Source organism: Triplophysa rosa, linkage group LG20 (genome assembly GCF_024868665.1).
Source record: "Triplophysa rosa linkage group LG20, Trosa_1v2, whole genome shotgun sequence".
In the NCBI taxonomy this organism is placed as follows: domain Eukaryota; kingdom Metazoa; phylum Chordata; class Actinopteri; order Cypriniformes; family Nemacheilidae; genus Triplophysa; species Triplophysa rosa.
The window spans coordinates 10100311-10112469 of NC_079909.1; the positions used below are offsets into that span (position 1 = coordinate 10100311).

The 12159-nt window shown below is 43.3% G+C and overlaps 1 protein-coding gene and 1 long non-coding RNA gene across 3 annotated transcripts; both read left to right on the forward strand.

Moving 5' to 3' along the window:
* The first annotated feature begins 95 nt into the window (after positions 1-95).
* LOC130571148 (uncharacterized) lies at positions 96-7137 on the forward strand. 2 transcript variants are annotated; one of them, XR_008965055.1, is made up of 3 exons: positions 96-1694; positions 1772-4507; positions 4597-7137. It is a non-coding gene; the product is annotated as an uncharacterized LOC130571148 (long non-coding RNA). The 2 variants fall into 2 exon arrangements; XR_008965056.1 differs by having other exon boundaries at positions 96-2858; positions 3192-4507; positions 4597-7132.
* A 1683-nt stretch (positions 7138-8820) lies between these two features.
* On the forward strand, positions 8821-10337 carry LOC130571598 (uncharacterized). The gene is made up of 6 exons (XM_057362712.1): positions 8821-9105; positions 9184-9303; positions 9379-9497; positions 9582-9750; positions 9823-9941; positions 10133-10337. Exons 1-6 carry the CDS (start codon positions 8886-8888, stop codon positions 10211-10213), a joined length of 828 nt encoding a protein of 275 aa, XP_057218695.1. The 5' UTR covers positions 8821-8885; the 3' UTR covers positions 10214-10337.
* The last annotated feature ends 1822 nt before the right edge of the window (positions 10338-12159 follow it).

Sequence of the window (12159 nt, forward strand, 5' to 3'; positions counted from 1 at the left end):
AAGTAATTAATTTAGATGCCTTTGTTTCCATACTCTTTGTGGATCAATGTGTTGTAGATCATATAGTTTTGGACTAATTAATATACATAGATTTAACATATTTTATTTTATAAATACGACAGACTAGTTAGTTAGATACAGCAAGTATTTAATACTTACGCAGTGATTCACGTATAACAATTCACATTACTGAACAAGGTAAAGTTTTAAGCTGTCATTCAGCGTTGGTCATTTCAGCGTGCTTGTGCCTTTAAGCAGAGCTTCATTCACCCCAGTCCGCCTTAAAGCGCCAAGCATGTGTCTGTGAGGGCCTCCCCCTGATCGCTCTGCAAAAGACTGACTGACTGAGCTCTTAAGGTGGACCGGGCGAGATATGCTGTACATCTATTAATTGTGCAACTGTTATGAGATCATAAAGAGTTAATTCCCACGGTCTGTCGCTTAACCTCAAAATGACCCGGTCTTGTAATTTGGATAAATGTAACATTATTTACGAGCTATTTATTATTTTACATAATTAAACTTAACACGATCAACTGTTTTAACAATTGAACATGTTTACTGTAGTCCAATATAAAAACCAGATAAAACCTTTTAAACAAAACTATGTACAACAAAATTAAATGCATTTTTACTAGCATCAACTTAACAAACCTTAGAATTATGGGCTTTTAAATGCATTTCTTTTTTACATCAACACACGTTTTTTTGTGAACAAAACAGATCGGTATGCCACAATGCTAATGGTCTTACTTAAATCACTTATATTCAGGGGCATAGCCAGAACTTTTTTTAGAGGTGGTCAGGTAAGACCCAGTGGTTTTATTAGGGTGACCAAAAAATCCTTACAGACGGAAATTCTTTAACTTCTACTGTAATTTACACCAATTCTTCATTACACATAGTTTGCTGGTCAAAAACATACACAAAGAACGTAAAGTAAACAATTTATTTGCAATGCTTTCATGTGCTAACATTTTTTAAAAATAATTTGCTAGCTATCATTTGCAGTAAGTTAGCATTTTTTATAGAAAATAAACATTGCAGTACCCCAACTTAAACTTTCGTGAAAATGTAATTAATGAATGAAATCCAGTTCAACAAGACTGATTTTACTGACTTGGGGCCTCTTGTATCAACGTTGCGTACGCCAGCTTTCACGCTCAGGGTCGGATGTACTAACAGTGAAATTAATGAGAATGTGCGTTCCTCCACGCCAACTTCATGTCTGGCGTGAGTTTTTTTGTGCGTACGCACATTTACAGCTTTGTCCGTACGCAATGTTTTAGTATGGAATCAACGCAAGTCTTTGTACATGAGACCCCTGATCCTTCTGCTCGCGATGGACTTCCATGGTACACAGACAGTACCTGTCACAAAGCGGTAGCAGTTGTTCAGCTATAGCGCTCAGACTGTTTGTGTCAGTGCGTCAGCGTATGACATCATATTAACGCGAGAGTAATGTTCTCGCGTTACTTTCAGTGCATACGCTCAATGATCTGCGCAGCACTCCGTAAACTCCGACACACATCTTAAAACTGCTTCGCACAACAGAGGTGGCCAGATAGGTGGCCATCCTTCATTCAGGGGTAGCCGTGTAGCTACGCCCCTTCTTATATTAAAGGGATTACCTTTAACATCTGTGATTCCAGAAAACAACAGTAATTTGCCTAGACCTGTTGAAAACTAAAAATGTATGTTTTTTCATTTTTTGTATGAGATATATAATTTTATACATTCTATGAAATGTCCTTTTTCTTATTTTTCACAGCTCTTGGGTCTTTGTAACCTATATTGTTTGGACTGAGGTTCAGGGCTTAGGACAGTCGTGCGTTAGTGCAGAGTAGGACATCAACCAGATGGCAGAAAGATTACAAAGCAACCTCAGGTGGACTGCATTCTAAGCATCAGCTTGGAGAGGCAGTAGTTTTAGGGAAGGTTACAATCATTGATCACGGACACACCAGTGATAAACCGAAAATGAATCACATTTGAGAAACACTAATGAACTGCAATTTTCGATTTCTGACCTGAGAAACAGGTAAGTGTTATTCTGTTATATTTTATTACTGTGATGAGCCTTGTATTGACTACATTTTACTCATTGTTATGCTGCATGCCATGTCTGTTTTTGCAATAATCATACACATCTCCAAATCTTTGCATATAAGTTTCCTCACCTTAAAGGAATAGTTCATCATCTATTCACCCTGTTTAAATGTCAAGGTCCCCAATGACCCCAATATGGACACAAAACCAATGCAAGGCAATGGGGACCAACGGATTTCTGTTATCAACAATTTTTAAATATCCTCTTTTGTGTTCTGAAAAAGAAAGAAAGTCACACAGGTTTGAAATCACAAGAGGGCATTTAAATAATGACATCATTTTAATTTTGAAGGTGAACTATATCCCTTTGAACACTTTTCAAATTATTGTTTTACCTATTAGCATTTTTTTTATCAGTTCAGATGCTGTTTAAGAAATACAATACATTATAATAGGGGTAAGTAAAGTTAAACCAGTTGATTACAGATATCTTATTAGATATTTACATTTACATTTAGTCATTTAGCAGACGCTTTTATCCAAAACGACTTACAGATGATGGAAACAATGGAAGCAATTGGAACAACATAAGGACGACACAAAGCATAAGTGCAATAAAAAAACTGGTCTCATATAGTATACAGAGCTAAGTTTTTTTTTTTTTGAAAGACTAGAAAAGAGATATAAGTCAGAACTGATCGGTCAGGAAGAGATGTGTTTTCAGACGATTCTTAAAGATGGCTACAGAATTTGCTGATCTTGTAGCAGCGGGCAGATCATTCCATAAATGTGGAACCGATTCAGAGAAGGTACGTGAGAGAGATTTTTTTACCTTTTTGGGATGGCACCACATGGTCGTTCGTTTGGAGAGCGTAGGGATCTGGCAGGTACATCAGAAGATATAAAATAGCTATTACTATGATAGTTCTTATAGTAGATTTATGATATACTAACTGCATAAAATCTTCACTGCTTCTTCAGTAAAGATATAATTACAGTTTTTCAGGTTAGCCTTGCTTTCCGCTACCTACATACTGCATATCTAGCATGTTTTTCTGATTTTAACTGGGTTAACAATTTCACTTGAAAAACATGGTTTTAATAGTAGTTTTAATAATCTATATATATTCTGTTTTGTCAAGGGGCAGGTCCTGGCACCTTTTGTCTCAACACAGCCTGTGGAAATGATCAGAACATGATGGCTTGGCTCCTCACTCCAATATTAGGATGGCCTCTTGTGCAACCTGCTACCACACATAGCTCAATCTCAACACAATCCTTGGACCAAAACGACCTAAACTCCCAAGGAATTAATCATTTTCAGCAAACTCATTCCATATCTCGTCCCTCAAGCTGGATTGACGAAAGAGTTGACAATAGGTTATACAGAGACTTGCTTTTGCCCATTTGGCCCAACTTTGCCATTAATGGGGATCAGGGGAAGGTAGTGGACTTCAGTGGCGTATTGAGGTTATGATGCCCTCTAGCGGACTGTTAGAGATGGACACGTTCATTTCAGACAGAGCAGAGAAACTAGACTTTGAGGACCCTCCCGTTCCACAAAGGCAAACACAATATATTGTAAGCGATGACGATGATCGAGATGTCATTTTAGCAAAGACAAACACTGACCTTTATCAAGCCACGTCCACAATGCCTGTTCAGTTGACTACACACACACACCACATTTACAAATAACAATGAGAGAATGAACAAAGACCAGCTTTTGTTGACAACCAGCAAACCAATCACACAGAACAAGACTACTGTAAACTCTTCTCCGGTCAATATGCATGTACATAGTTTTATAACTAATGACAAACTCGATCACAGTACATCACTGAATGAGTTACAGATGAACAACAATGAAGATGTTAAGACTTTTAAAGAAACAAGGTTTACTTCATCCACACAGCTTTTACGCTCCATCACAAAGCCTGAAATGTTGGGAAACAAAGACACCCTTATGGTGCAATCCGAGTCCTTTGATAATCTCACAGTGAAAGAGGAACGGTATGTTACAAACCACGCTCCTACATCAACACCACCATTAGAGACTGGTTGGTATAAACAATTGGTGATTTTTGCATAACTATTAGTTATTTACAATTAGTTGTGGAAACGACGGGACTCTAGTTGGGGACAAAAATCCCTCTATACTAATGTATGACATATGCCTAAGGTTTGGAGGCTATTAAACGGATAAAAGTTGTAAATCATCTATGCTTTGAAGTATAACTTGAAATTTATTGCTTGGACTCCCTCCGAGTCCCTTCTATTTCGAGCCCTAATTATAATACATACAAAATAATGATTATCTTTCTATTTCAGGTCAGTGGAGAGGTGAAGAGACTACCTCTGAATTACAAATCCCCACAGAATTACCATTAACAAATCTGTCTGTAATACAGGCAAATACAAGTACGGATAAAACTGAAGAGCAAGGTAGTCATATACTGTGAGTTTTATTATTATTAGAACTAGCTATATTCTTTATATCTTCATCTGAGTGTACAAATTCTGATGTTTTCTCCATTTTCATAACAGATGAAAAACCAAAATGGTTTGGAGGTTTGTTTGGACCATTAACAGACTTGTCTGGTACAATAGCGTCATGTATGCCAGGTCCATGTGTGGTTTCCACCAACAGCAACATCACTCGTCTACAGTGGGAGGATCTGAAATGGACACTAACCTTTGCGTGGGACCGTCATGTCTATGGATCAGCTATACTCTTCTCATTGGTTGTAATTGTTGCTACTCTTGGCGTCATTGGTGGAACTCATATGCACCATCCTTGGACTTTCATTCTTGTGAATATCCTGCTTCTATTGGCAGGTTTGCTTCGATTAGTACTGTTCATTATAGACCCGTACGGTACAAGAAAAATAATGCCTGACCCCCCTAACTATATTCTATAACTTACCCATTACCTTACTGCTCTGGGCCCAAGCCACCCTGGCACTGACAAGAGAGACTGAGCCTTCAAATCTCCTCTCAACATCTCATTGATTGGCGGCCATGCACTGTACCTCCGTCCTGATGGCTGACCTGCTATCAAATAACTTGTCTCCAGCACTACCATCAATGCTCCAGACACTTGTACTATTTGCTGGGGTTTACCACTTTGTTTAGGAATCTTTTTCCAGTCTCTAAAGCAGCACCATCCTTCACACAGGACACCGTTACCAAGGTAGAGCGCCTCCAAGCGCATAGTAAACAACGTCAGACGTGTGCTTTTGTTGTGTGGCCTACTGGGGGTGCTCTCTTGTGCATTACACATCTATCTACTGGCAAAGGTTTGGGTGGGGCTGGTGGGTGATCCAACTCTGTGCACGACTGTTGGAATTGGCATGGAGTTTTTCTCTTCTGCTGCTGGGATCTCGGGTATTCTGGAGGCCACGATGAGAGCAGAGCAAAGAAAGGGGACTACTAGAAGAGCACAGAAAGGACAAGAGATGTCATATCATATGTAATGATGTGATACGGAAAGGCATCTCCCTTTGCTATACTTTGACCGTGAAGTGATTCTTTCCTGCCCTTTGACACTGCCAACAGTTGCCTCCACCGTACCTTCTGCTGACCCTCAAGTACCCCTAACTTTTTACCCTTTCCCATGGTGGTATTATCCATCTCCTCCTACCCTTGCGCCTGGACCCAAAGTATGACTCTTGTGGCATATTTTTCTACTATTGCAGTAAATGGATGAGATGGGGGGGATGACATCTGTTTGGTTACTGACACTCTTCCAAATATCTTTTGTGTTCAGCAGAAAATGTTACAAGACCATTGTCAAACAAGTACAACACTCAGGTTGACGTTATAAAACTTGTCAGATTTATTGGTGGCACTGAACAAATGAATACTACACACAAGGACACCTCAAATACATGAAAAAAAATACACATGAAAAGGAATACAAGAAAATTGTACAGCACTCAATTATAACACAATTGAGAGTCACATTGGACATGCATCTAAAAGCTCATCTCTACCTATGTTTTACCTCGCGCCCTCGCGCCCATTCTCCCAAACCGTGGGAGAAAACAAGTTACAAACAAAAAGAAACTAGTCAGTCCTCAAGGCCTTACCATCGGGCCTAATTACTCACTCACCAGGCGGACAAGAAAATTAACCAAAACCAAACAAAAATACCAAATAATAAATGAATAACAAGAAAATAGGCCCCTGTCGAGCCAACCTAAGCTCTGCAGTGCTGTCTCAAAGATCCAAACAGACCCACACGTAAACAACTTTGCAAATAACAATGAGCAGGACAATCAACTTCAGATTCTCGTATACATGTCCATTTATTTCAGACACCACAGAGCGGTTTCAATTATCAGACATGCAAATCTGTTGCATAACCCCAATACAGTTCATGCACCGATCTATTTCAGGCACCAGAGAGCTGCTCCAAACATCCAACACTCACATGCGAATCCTTCGCGTGCCCAGAATGTGTGTCAACTTATTTCTGCCGGCCAGAAACCAACACACCTAACAACAGCTTCCTACCTAGAACATTTATACTGTTGACCACACCAACTTCATTCATAACTATAATATGTACTGTACATGTTTGCAACAACCTGGGGTGAACTATCCCTTTAACTGGTTCATGTGAGTAACGTTTATTTGTTTACTGAAAACACAAACACCTGTATGTTTTGACAACTTGGTATTTTAAAGTTCTGTTTTGAGTCTCTGACATTCTATGTCTCCGTCAAATTTTGCCACGCGCAGTATGACCACAGTATGACAACACGTATGCTCCATCATTGGGCTTTCATTCTTTGCAATATCCTGCTGCTGTTGGCAGGATTGCTTCGATTAGTGCTGTTCATTATAGACCAGTATGGTACCTTCAAACCTCCCCTCAAAACTCTCTCATTGACTGGCGGTTTGGCAGCCATGCGCTGAACCTCCATCCTGATGCCTGACCTGCTATCACCATTAATGCTCCAGACACTTACTGTTTGCAGAACTGTTTGCTGTCCTACATTCTTCAAAAATGTCATCTTTTGTGTTCAACACAAGAATAAAAAATTATAAAGTAATTTTTCCTACTATGTGAGTCAATGGGGGGGCAAAATCTTCCAAATATCTTTCTCTGTGTTCACCAGAACAAAGAAATGTATACAGATTTGGAACAACTCGAAGGTGAGTTAATGATGACCAAATTTTCATTTTTGGGTGAAGTCCCTTTTGTTGAGTTCGACCATTTCCCCACTCACATTATGGGTGTTTCTCAAACGCAAGGACGCGTCCTGGGCAGGTTGCAAATCTCGGCTGCCATGTCATCAAGTATCAAGTGCTGCCGAATGACATCTTAAACAGAAGTATGCTTGGAAGGAAGCTTTCGCTTAGTGTCCTTCGTTCAGGCTGTTTTGCAGGATACAACAACTGTATCTTTCGCTGCCTGAAATCACCCACAATCCTTTGCATACGTTCGCAAAGAACATCGCGAGAATCCAGTCAGCACTTTCTTTACATTATTTTTATATAATAAAAGACAAAAAATGCAGAAAATGAGTAATTCAATATGTATAATGATCTATAATATGGTACATGACATTATTAAAATGAAAAGTTGTGTTAATGGACCTGAGCTAACATGAGCTAAAAATGAACAGTTACGTTGTTATGCACAACATTATAATACACGACTGAAAATAAAATGAACAATAGGAGATGCTCTCTCTATGATTTTATTTATTTTTCTGTGGTCACACATGACTTCTCCCTTTAAAGTAACGCCGCGGAGGCGGAAACAGTAATTATGTTGCTATGCGCTCTTACTAGACCATCTCATTCTAGCATTTAATGTCGAAGAGGACTCTCAACATCTACCTTTAGAAGGAGTGCTCTAGGCAGGAGGCAGCCTCACTAGTATGTGTCCTTGCATTTGAGAAACACCCGTTAACCTCAGTGACAGTATGGATAGTACCGTCCATTATGCTCACTTGCTCGGAGTAGGTACCATTTTTTGCCCATTACCACCCTCTTGGGACCAAAATGAGAGAGCATTTGAAGGTAGCATCACATCACCCTGCCCTAACAGAGTCTACAGGTGGACTTTAGATCGTTGCTCAAGCCCCAGCCCCACACATCATTTTGGGACTGCCGTTCAACGGGCTCATGTGTCTATGATTGAGCCCCTGGCATCACTGACTCCAGAGACCAAGTGTGTGAGAGAGATATAGATATTCCAAAAATCACTGGTGATGACTACTGGGCTAGCAAAGCTAGTGGGGATGATGTTCCTAGTCTTTAAACAATAGCAGTTTTCATCTGAAAAATAGAAGATTAGATTACTGTTACTGTATACTGTATATGCAGTTCACATTCATTTTTTTTTAGAAAACTAAGATTCCTATTCTGCACTGTATGAATTGAAAATGACATGACATGATATATGATATGATTAAATCTATTTAATGTATGTATTGTGAAGCAACTTTGTTTTGACAAACTGGAAAACCAAACTAAAAAAATTAAATAAAACCGCATTGTAAATCATTAAAACGAGAGTAAAAAAAGAATGTCTATCAATACAGGCTTCACATTTTCTAGATATTTGCATCCCTTGTGTTAACTCACAACGTAATGAGACACAGGTGAAAACAATAAACTAAGTGATGATTGATTACACAGATGACAGATTTTATTGGTCAGCCATGTAAATTACCAAGTGATTGAATACAAAAGGTGAGTACAAAAAGCATACTCTGTCTTGATGAGATTTTCAACTTCTGCAGTTAAGTTTTTCTTTACTGAATTGAGTTGTTATAGCAGCACTCACAAATAGAGTAGAACAGTGTATTGCCCTTGCGATGCTGGGGCTTAGGGATATTTTACTTTTTGGCTTGACTGTGGTGACAGCAAGCTGTTTAAGGATTGGTCATGCTGCTTTTTCAGGTATGGGTTTTTCTCATGGCACCATTGCCAACAGAACACTCAATTTTGGCAAGCTTATTATTGGCAGTGGTGTATCCAATGATTCTGCTGAAAGACAAGGAGAACAGCCTAATGGATACTGGTCTGATGAACAAGGTATGTTAATTGCATGTTTAAATTACAGCTTTATTTAAATGGGCAACTGGTTCACTTGTCTCATTTAACTAAATTAAGCAAAATTTCAACTTGCTGAGGCTAAGCTGAAACGCCTGGGTCCTTCGGTGCACTGTGGTAATGATGCTATGACCCTGCGTGTTCCTGGCCTAAAAATGCCCCACTTCCTGGTTGATAGAGGTAAGCCTATACAACCTTTTGGTTTCCTTATCACATTTTATAAGGTCTGTTAATGGTATGGTTTCGTTTAAATAGGAGTGGGGTCTCCAGTGCCTGTGTCTGAGATCCCTGCCAGCTGTGGTATCTCTGTGAAGAGGGTTCGTCGGGATGTTTCGTTTTCTGTTCCTTTCCGTGGCTGTCCTGTCCGACAACAGGTTAGTGTGTGCGCCTGCAGTGCTAAAAATGACATTGCTTCTGTTGCAGTGAAAGTGGGTCTTAATCTTTCTCTCTTCTGACAGAGTGGAAGTTATATTCTGTCTCTGATTATAATGGGGGCACCAGTGCAGGCATCATGCCCTGCAAGTTTTCTGCTTCCGACGGTTTCTGCTCCCCTTCCTACAGTTTCTTGCTTGCCCACTGGAATGGTTATCTCGCTTGGGTTCAGGGCTGATACTGTAAAGATCAAAGGTGGTTTTTGTCTTAAATTCTTGCGTGAAATTAAACTTAACTAGTTCTTGAGGATTTCCCCTCTCCTTTTAGTTGATGGATTATGGCAACCCCTGCTGTTAGAGTACTCTAAATGTGGGTTCACATTGGTTACTGTTGATGGTGCTCTGGTGGTTACAGCACCATTTACTGGAGGCTGTTGGGTAATGAAGGTAAGACGTAATAGTCCTGTCAACTACACAATTTTCTTACTCCTGTTTGTGAAGTACAAAAAGAGCAGCAGTTTCATATTATGAAAGCCTAGATTAATAAGATTGTCTTTCTCAGGATATGGAAAGACATCTTCCTTTGCTATACCTTGAGCATGAAGTGATTCTTTCCTGCCCTTTGACACTGCCAACAGCTGCCCCCACCGGACTTGAGTGGCCTGGACCGCCAACAGCTGCCCCCACCGTACCTTCTGCTGACCCTCAAGTACCCCTAACTGTTTACCCTTTCCCTGAGTGGCCTGGGCCGCCAACAGCTGCCCCCACTGTACCTTCTGCTGACCCTCAAGTACCCCTAACTTTTTACCCTTTCCCTGAGTGGCCTGGGCCGCCAACAGCTGCCCCCACTGTACCTTCTGCTGACCCTCAAGTTCCCGTAACTGTTTACCCTGGAGCTGGGCGGCCTGGACCGCAAAGACCTGGAGCTGGGCGGCCTGGACCGCAAAGACCTGGAGCTGGGCGGCCTGGACCGCAAAGACCTGGAGCTGGGCGGCCTGGACCGCAAAGACCTGGAGCTGGGCGGCCTGGACCGCAAAGACCTGGAGCTGGGCGGCCTGGACCGCAAAGACCTGGAGCTGGGCGGCCTGGACCGCAAAGACCTGGAGCTGGGCGGCCTGGACCGCAAAGACCTGGAGCTGGGCGGCCTGGACCGCAAAGACCTGGAGCTGGGCGGCCTGGACCGCAAAGACCTGGAGCTGGGCGGCCTGGACCGCAAAGACCTGGAGCTGGGCGGCCTGGACCGCAAAGACCTGGAGCTGGGCGGCCTGGACCGCAAAGACCTGGAGCTGGGCGGCCTGGACCGCAAAGACCTGGAGCTGGGCGGCCTGGACCGCAAAGACCTGGAGCTGGGCGGCCTGGACCGCAAAGACCTGGAGCTGGGCGGCCTGGACCGCAAAGACCTGGAGCTGGGCGGCCTGGACCGCAAAGACCTGGAGCTGGGCGGCCTGGACCGCAAAGACCTGGAGCTGGGCGGCCTGGACCGCAAAGACCTGGAGCTGGGCGGCCTGGACCGCAAAGACCTGGAGCTGGGCGGCCTGGACCGCAAAGACCTGGAGCTGGGCGGCCTGGACCGCAAAGACCTGGAGCTGGGCGGCCTGGACCGCAAAGACCTGGAGCTGGGCGGCCTGGACCGCAAAGACCTGGAGCTGGGCGGCCTGGACCGCAAAGACCTGGAGCTGGGCGGCCTGGACCGCAAAGACCTGGAGCTGGGCGGCCTGGACCGCAAAGACCTGGAGCTGGGCGGCCTGGACCGCAAAGACCTGGAGCTGGGCGGCCTGGACCGCAAAGACCTGGAGCTGGGCGGCCTGGACCGCAAAGACCTGGAGCTGGGCGGCCTGGACCGCAAAGACCTGGAGCTGGGCGGCCTGGACCGCAAAGACCTGGAGCTGGGCGGCCTGGACCGCAAAGACCTGGAGCTGGGCGGCCTGGACCGCAAAGACCTGGAGCTGGGCGGCCTGGACCGCAAAGACCTGGAGCTGGGCGGCCTGGACCGCAAAGACCTGGAGCTGGGCGGCCTGGACCGCAAAGACCTGGAGCTGGGCGGCCTGGACCGCAAAGACCTGGAGCTGGGCGGCCTGGACCGCAAAGACCTGGAGCTGGGCGGCCTGGACCGCAAAGACCTGGAGCTGGGCGGCCTGGACCGCAAAGACCTGGAGCTGGGCGGCCTGGACCGCAAAGACCTGGAGCTGGGCGGCCTGGACCGCAAAGACCTGGAGCTGGGCGGCCTGGACCGGTCCTCAAATTGGTGTTCTATTGATGCCTGGAGCGGTCCTCAAATTGGTGTTCTATTGATGCCTGGAGCATCATGTTTTGTCTTTCAAGTTCTTGAACAAACCTAATAAAGCTTGAATGACTACAGTTTTGTTTGTGAACGGATGTTTAAAGTTTGAGTAGTGACAGTTTTCTATGGCAGTAAATGGATGAAATGGGGCAATGGTTACTGACATTCTTCCAAATATCTTGTGTTCAGCAGAAAATGTTACAAGACCATCATCAAAAAAATACAACACTCGGGTTAAGTAATAAAACTTGCCAGATTTATTGGTGGTACTGTACGAATGAATACTACTCAAGGATGCCGCTCTTCCATCACAAATGACCTCTGAGAACGTACGTTAAACCAAACCCAAAAAAATCAAATGCACATGAAAAGGAATGCAATAAA

Coding starts and splice junctions, on each gene's coding strand:
- LOC130571598 (XM_057362712.1), top strand. CDS start 8,886: ATGCTGGGGCTTAGGGATATTTTACTTTTTGGCTTGACTGTGGTGACA. Junction 9,498..9,581: donor GCTGTCCTGTCCGACAACAG/GTTAGTGTGTGC, acceptor CTCTTCTGACAG/AGTGGAAGTTATATTCTGTC. Junction 9,751..9,822: donor TGATACTGTAAAGATCAAAG/GTGGTTTTTGTC, acceptor CTCTCCTTTTAG/TTGATGGATTATGGCAACCC.